General features: G+C 32.1%; 1 protein-coding gene across 1 annotated transcript; it reads left to right on the top strand.

Annotated features, from left to right (window-relative positions):
• LOC132750429 (G-protein coupled receptor GRL101-like) lies at positions 1–3,658 on the top strand. Its single transcript, XM_060740411.1, has 3 exons — positions 1–2,464; positions 2,696–3,225; positions 3,462–3,658. Exons 1-3 carry the CDS (start codon positions 1,440–1,442, stop codon positions 3,656–3,658), a joined length of 1,752 nt encoding a protein of 583 aa, XP_060596394.1. The 5' UTR covers positions 1–1,439.
• Positions 3,659–8,042: the final 4,384 nt, after the last annotated feature.

Below are 8,042 nucleotides of genomic sequence, written 5' to 3'. Positions count from 1 at the left end.
GCCGTATGGAACGGAGCGTTATCGTGATGCAGTATTACTCTCGAATGGTAAATCGGGACGTTTCTTTCTTAATGCACGTGCGAGATCGCTCCTCAGAACCTTAAATACGCAAATGCAAGCATACAGATTTTTTTGCAATTATTATGATTTGTCAATAGATCGTTGTGTGATATCCTTTTGTAATATTTTAATGATATTTTAACATTTTATCAACATATTTCAACAATGATAATGTAAAACTATAACTTTGAATAATACTAGGCGTCCATGGTTTGCCCGTCCGGAATCTGGCGTTGCGGAATCATGCTATTTCTATTAGTCAAGAATAGGAATATTTACTTTAGCCTAGGGGGTGGTGTCTCTGGGGTCTTTCACGTGGATGACTGGACTTTTGATTTAGGATCATTGTGCCACGACGCAAGTTTCATCAAGCGTAACAATGCCATCTTAAAACGTAGCACTTTCTCAAAAACGGTCCAGGACACTCAACAGAACATGCCTCGTCAAGATCCGATAGTAATATCGGCACCCATCTTGAGCTGAATTTAGACATCTTAATCATTTTTTTAAACAAGTAAGACATGACAGACAGCAAACAACAAGTTTCCCAACAATCGCCCTCACAGTAAGAGCTCGAACTCTTTCCACATGTTTCGGTATAACAACTCCCAGTCGGCCAGTCTTAGGCTCTATTGAAGTTGAAGTCAAACCAAGCCGGAACCGATCGTGCCACTTATTAGCATGTTAGATAATAATCTAACGTTTTAAGCCAGTTTCTACCTTCCCATGCCTGCTTTTGTGTGTTACCAATGCCGCGCATAATATCAGTGACGTTTTCACTGATGCCGGATATCACTCTGTTGTTTTTAACGAATTTGATGACATTTTTGCAACCGGAAGCATAAAAGTAGTGATATGTTACGGAAATGACGTCAAGACGTTTTTTCAAAAAGAGTTATTTTCTCAAATAAATGGTTGTCCCGGCCGGCGTTACCCGAGTTACTATGGACAAAACTTGTGCTAACATGAAATCGAATAAAAGCTGTGGTGATCGGTTTATTGATCGCCGCCTTTCTTATTGATCTTGTTTATCATATGTTAAGTTAGTCGACACTACATCTAAAACAAAAGATATTAGAAAAAAAAGCTTTCAATACAATATTATTCCAATTGTACACGGACTTCGCGAACAATTCTCGTACATTGCTAAAAGTTCTCTATAAATTCATTACTTGACAACAGTTAAGGATGATATTAATTGGCTTGCAACGAGTTGTTCTTTAAACCCTCAATGATTTGATTTTATAATAATGACAATAATAATTGCATTCGTATGACTTTTTGTGGAACGATTACGCACTCTTAATGAAAAACACTATTGCATTTACTAATAAGTTATCCAATTCAAATTTACAGGTACTTTTTTGGACTGCAAAGGAATGTATCGTTGTAGCATGAGCAGTGTTTGCATACCTCTTGAACAAGTGTGTGATAAGGTAAAAAATTGTCCTTTCTACGATGACGAAGATAACTGTGAAATGCAGTGTCCCAGCGGATGTCAATGTAGTACAGGTGTTGTAAACTGCACGGGAGTTGATGTTAATGATTACCACTACGTCGATCAGTCTACCCGGATACTTGATTTAAGTAATACAAAGTATTTGGGCAGATACATTTTCGGAAAAGAACATAATTGTTATCATAATAAATACATGGTAGTTTTATTCAACGTATCTATGTGCAATATCGCATCAATAGATCAACACGAGTTTCATAGCTTCCCTAATCTGGTCAATCTTGACTTGAGTTATAATACATTGGTAAGATTATTGCCAAATACATTAACGAAATATAAGTCCCTTAGAGTGTTACAAATACATGGAAATAAATTTCTACGAACAATTGCACCCGGTGCTTTCAATGGTTTGAATATTGATTCCTTAGATTTAAAGCAAGCAAGTCTGGAACTTTTAGAGGAAAATACATTTTACGGATTAAATCTTACTGGACTTGACCTATCAAATAGCAGAATTCAACGCATCAAAGACAATGCATTTAATGGACTTTTCTGTCAATATATTAATATACTAAACAACCCAATAAAAGACTTTGGTAAAGGAGTTTTCGCTGGAGTAATAGGAGTCAAACAACTTGTGACATCAGCATACAAATACTGTTGTGTACGACCAGTTGGTCTTAGCGAAGATCAATGTCTACCGCACAGAGATGAATTTTCTTCATGCGAAGACCTTATGAGAAAAACTGTTCTAAGAGTGCTGATGTGGGTTATAGGAATATTGGCATTTTCTGGAAATGTTATGTCCATAATTTATCGAGTTTTACGTGATAGAAAACGATTTAAACTTGGATATGGTATATTTGTCACCAACCTTGCAGTCGCTGATATGTTCATGGGTATATACATGTTGATTATCGCAATTGCTGATTATTGGTTTGCAGATAGGTAATTTATTACGAAATACTTTACTTAAATAGACATTTTATTTTTAAAGTAAAGGCTGTTGGAGAGCCAGAGAGCCTTTAAGTATTTTTTGAGATTTTTTTATTAAATTTTAAAAATATTTTAGTAATTGTCTTTACATCCCTACAAGTGCATAAGCATGCAGCAGAATAATACTTATTTTAATATTGCAGTTTCCAATCTGTTAATCAACAGTGATATCTTCATTTATAGATATATCGAAATTGATGAAAAATGGCGTAACAGTGGAACTTGCACATTTGCTGGAATATTATCAACAATTTCTACAGAGGCTAGCGTCATTTTTATGTGTCTAATCACCATGGATAGGATACTTGTTATCAAATATCCCTTCGGACAAGTTAGGTTTACCACTAAATCAGCTCTGATCGCCTGCATAGCTGGCTGGATAGTTTCTTTTGTATTAGCTGTTTTTCCTGTGACGTATGTTGCTTACTTCAGAGGAAGTTTCTACAGCAAGTCTGGTGTTTGCCTCGGATTGCCATTGACACGTGAAAAACCTTCCGGTTGGTTGTATTCGATTGTAATTTTCATTGGCCTAAATTTTGTTACCTTTGTTCTTATTGCCGTCGGTCAGTTGATGATTTATGCAGAAATAAAGAAAACGACAACAGTCAAGAAATCTATGAATGTATCAAGATCATATGATTTAAAAGTTGCAAGAAATTTACTTCTTGTAGTGACCACGGACTTTTTGTGCTGGTTTCCTATAGGATTAATGGGTAAGTAGTGTGATATAATTATACAGTAAGTCTTACAAATACACATTTGGATTGGTCAACCACTCTAAAAGTCTTGTAAAATTATGTAGTTTTGCTAAAATAAATATTAAAACTAATTTGCAGATTTGGATAAATGCAATTTGTTATGTAAGCCCTTCAGTTTGTGAACGATATTTTTGATTAAAAAAAAAAATATTTTCTATAGAAATCTACTGACCGAATTGTTATTTAACTAGGTATCCTTGCTTTGAATGACTACATTATACCTGGTGAAATTTATGCCTGGACAGCCGTACTTGTTTTACCTATCAACTCTGCCCTGAATCCATTCATGTACACATTATCAGCAATTTTAGGAAATGCGGTAAGCAAAATGCAATATTTTTTTAGTATTCAATACTCTATTTTGCCAATAAAATTGAGAAAGGTTTGATCTGAAATAGAGATTTTGATTCTTACTTATCATAAATATATATCACTTTACATTCCACAGTGTTTCAACCCGAATATAGAAGAGCAAATTAATTCGGAAAACGCAAAAGGTAAAATTAATACAGTTATTGTTCTGTTAAATTTTAAAATTGTGTAACTGAATGAAATGTATAGTGTTCGATCAAAGTTATGTAATAAAACAAATGAACAAAGAGAGAAAAATAGATAATAAGAGCACATTTAATTGCTCGTTCAACTGTGTGTTTTCTTTAGTAAAATAGAGAAATTCAGAAACCCTAAAGAAAGTCCAACGCAACAAAATTGAACATGTTGCAGGCTTGGTTTGATTTAGCCTGTTCATGAACGGTACTGTAAAGTGCAAGTTACCGTACACGCCCCCTAGCACCGGCTTAAGCAGAATTCAACATTTAACACGAAAATGGTGAAATTTTGAATGTAGAAACATCCGCAGATGTTTACCTCTAATTTCATAAGAAGTGAATGCACCAACTTCGATATAATGTTCAACTAGCACCTAGATAATATATATATAAACTATTCGAGAAATTACATTGCAAACATTATAATTGTCTGTAAAGAGCAACAATTATTATAAATTACTTATTTTCACAACTGTAACAATAAATAACCTTATAAATGTTATATGCTTGAGAAAAGATATTTTACCTTTTGCTCTGGTTGCCGGATAATTTTTTTAGACACTTTTTGTCTTTATTGTTAAGATACATGCATGTACTTTTAACCGTCTATAGTCTTATATTTCAGCAATAGGAAGAACCTTTCTTTTAATGCATCCTTTTGTAGCTCTGGGAGATGGAATATATAACAACAATTTATGCTCCCTATCATTACTTCAACAAGAAAAGAGGTTGACAGTAAAACAGTACATCTGTATCATATACAAGGTCGTTAAGTTTGTTGATCTTCTTCACGAAAATTCATTGGTGCTTCAAACATTGACAGACGCTGACATTCTGATTAAGCTTCGAAAAAATAGAAATAATAGAAATGTAAATGTAAATACAAATTGAATATCACCTTTTTAATCTAGAACTTTTTTAAAAAGCCTTCTTCAAAATATCATTCTTATTTTCATTATCATATTCATCATTATAATTATTATTATTATTCAAACCTTTCGGTTTGATTTCAGTAAAGATTTTAACATGATAGTCGTTTTTAACCATGTGTGGAGAATTCTGCATACATTATCATATATGCTAATTTCAGTCTCAAGTAAATACAATCGTGATTATATGATTTATGATTAATCTAGGTTGGAACTACTGTGAAAATACTTAGACTACCCATGATGTGTGAAGACAGTTCCGAGTGTACAAACGATATAGAATTGATTGCAAATATCATAAGAAAATCGCTGTTCACACTGAGTCGTTAGATTAGTCAATTTGCTAGTAACATCAGTTTTAGCAGCATAGTTTGCATCTCGAGTACAGATACTTTGATTTGTTTACTCATGTGAAATTTTAGTGCAGTAAATACATGTATGTTCTCTTCACCCTACCCTATTGAGAACTTTTTGGACACCACTATTATAATTATCAAAATTGTTTTAACAACCGTTCTTGTTTTTATGGTCCCTACATGTTTAAAAGAATGTTGGAAAATTGAGCTTGTACAGTTTTCTTTTTGGCAGTCTGGGGACATTTTTGTCTTTTATTTTCTTTAATGTTTTTATCTTTTAGTGTTATTTTTGTTGTTGTTGTTGTTGTTGTTGTTATCTTTCATAAATTCGATTATATTTGTTATTTCTTTCAGGTCAGTTACTTTTGACGTATACAATTATTGTTTTGTCCTTTAAGTATTTTTCTATAATTATCTTTTTTTTATTAATAAATTTTTTGTTACTACAAAGCATTTAATTAATTTATTTTTGTGTAAATGTAGTGTTTTGAGACTATTTGCTAGACCAAGCCTATTTTATTTTGTTACTAAATGTAAAACTATCGTAATTTTTATTGATTGATTGATTTATTGATTTATTACTTATAATTTATTTTCGGCTACTTTTTGTTCGATTTTAATACTAGCTTTGATGCATTTCTTTCCATAAATATATTTTCGGCACATACTTGATATATTATTAATATCTGTTATTTTTATTTGTTTGGGTCGTCAGACCAAACAAATAATGGTAGCGAAATTTCAGACTCTAATGCTGTTAATTGCAAGTGCCGAAAGTAGTCCGCTCGCTTTTTTTAAGCGGTTACTTCCCTTTATATGTAACACTTAGGCCGAAACATTTAGGGAAGATCACTGCGTAAATATGGTCACATGACAGGCGGATTAATTTTCAAGCAAAATAATTCCCGAATGGTTGAAGATTTCTAATAATATACATGCTTATAGTATTTACAAAAGTGTTAAACAACAGTTAGCGTCGTTACAAACCCTAAATAGAATAGTATGGTTTTCTTCAGGCCGTTACATATAAATTCACCGTGGCCGAGGGGTTTGCGCGCTTGCTTAGGAAGCGAGAGGTCTGGAGTTCAAATCCCAATTTCGGCAACTCATTTTTTTTCTCAAATTGTTTGATTCAAATAAACATTTGATCGAATATCAGTGTTGCAATTAGACTTATAGCCAATCTACTACAATTAACACTGGAAAGCATTGGTGGCACTATACAAAAACAAATTGTTTTATAATCTCACAACCTTCACCTTTCTGACATTCTGAGACCCAAAAAATTCAGCGCCTTCTGTGCTTTGATTTATCTAATGTCAATATGTGGTTCATTTTGCGTAAGGCTCATTTCTTTACTATTCGACAAGTGTTCTGATTGATATATGTTTTTTGAAATTTATTATGAAATAAACTTAAAGCGGCATTCAGTTTTAATGTTTCTGTTGGAAAAACATGAACTATGTGTATTTTAGCAATTTTATCTTGAAAAAGTGCGTCCCTCGAGTATTTTTAAAACGTGTAAGTGATTCTTAAAATAGAATATCGAGAAACGAATTTAAAAATAGAGAGCGGATAGGTAAATCAGAGGTATCGAGGGGCTTCCTTATAGTTAATATTTTTGGTCTTCTGTAAATTTCATTTCCCATATTCAATTATTTTGATTTGACAATTAATTGAACCGATTTTTCTAAAAATTACATATCTAATCTTTAGAAAAACTGAATGCCGCATTAAACTAACCATTAGTACCAGTTATAATTATTTATTTGAAAAAAAAAAATGTAATTATGTTACATTTCTTAATTGGAATGTGTTTATGCGAAATAGAAAACATTTCTATTTAATTCGTATCCGATATTCATTTTCTAAGACGATTCTCATCAATATATAAAAAGAATACATCTCTTCCTATCTATTTATATTCTACTTTTAATTTAATATATAATACTTGTTCAAGAGAAGTGTATCCCTATTCAATAATTGTATTAATTTGTCATGTTTTAATGTGTGTAATAAAACTTGATCTTCGAAGTACACGAATAAAGTTATCATTTACTCCTTCCTCACATTACATATCCAATGTTTCTTGTCACTTAGGATAATTAAACATAAAGGGTGACATTTGTATGCTGTCAGTGAAATGACGTGATCATGTCAGACAGGTCTAGATGTTTAGTGTGGCTAAGATAAGTTACAAGTAGTCTCTAAATAAAGCCTGCAAACGTTACAATCTTTAAATTTCACAGTCATTACTTTCTATAATATAGCTTATAACAAGGCCAGAACTTGAATATTTTCGTTTAAGCTAAGTTATAACATAGTCTCTTCCGCACGTATTTTACATACACATACAAAAGATATTTCAGAGAGGGCAATGTGCTAATCTTTTTGCAAGAAAAAGACACTAGCAGTCTTGTATTATATCAAATGACCGAACTTTTCCGAACATTTTTTAAAGGACTTTGTTTTTAAACTTTACCGTACATTGACTACTTTTCATTCAATATGCAATAATTAAGACTTTTCTTTCAAACATATGATATACGTTGTTATGTCATTTAATATAAAGTATTTTTATTAACTGACAAAAATCAAAATATACATCATTATTGCATTAATATTAATTATTTATGAAATGATGAAAGACTCATACACTCGACACTCATACAGCGAGTTTAATGATACACTGAAAAAAAATGGACCTGCTACGGATAAATACACCACTCATACATGTACTGGTTAAACAAATACTTTAAGAAAAATCAAAACATCATTGAACAAAAATCAAAACATTTAATATGAAAAGCTGAGGTTCTCTTTTCCATCCAAAATATCCAGCATAAAAAACAGCAAAAATGATTACATATTGAAGGTTCAGTTAAATTAAACCTGTACATGGATGGTAGCTGTAAGCACCAGGCTAAAGTTAAATGTTT

This window comes from Ruditapes philippinarum, unplaced genomic scaffold (genome assembly GCF_026571515.1).
Source record: "Ruditapes philippinarum isolate M1 unplaced genomic scaffold, ASM2657151v2 ctg6261_1_1_1_1, whole genome shotgun sequence".
Lineage (NCBI taxonomy): Eukaryota > Metazoa > Mollusca > Bivalvia > Venerida > Veneridae > Ruditapes > Ruditapes philippinarum.
This window is presented reverse-complemented; position numbering and strand designations above follow the sequence as displayed.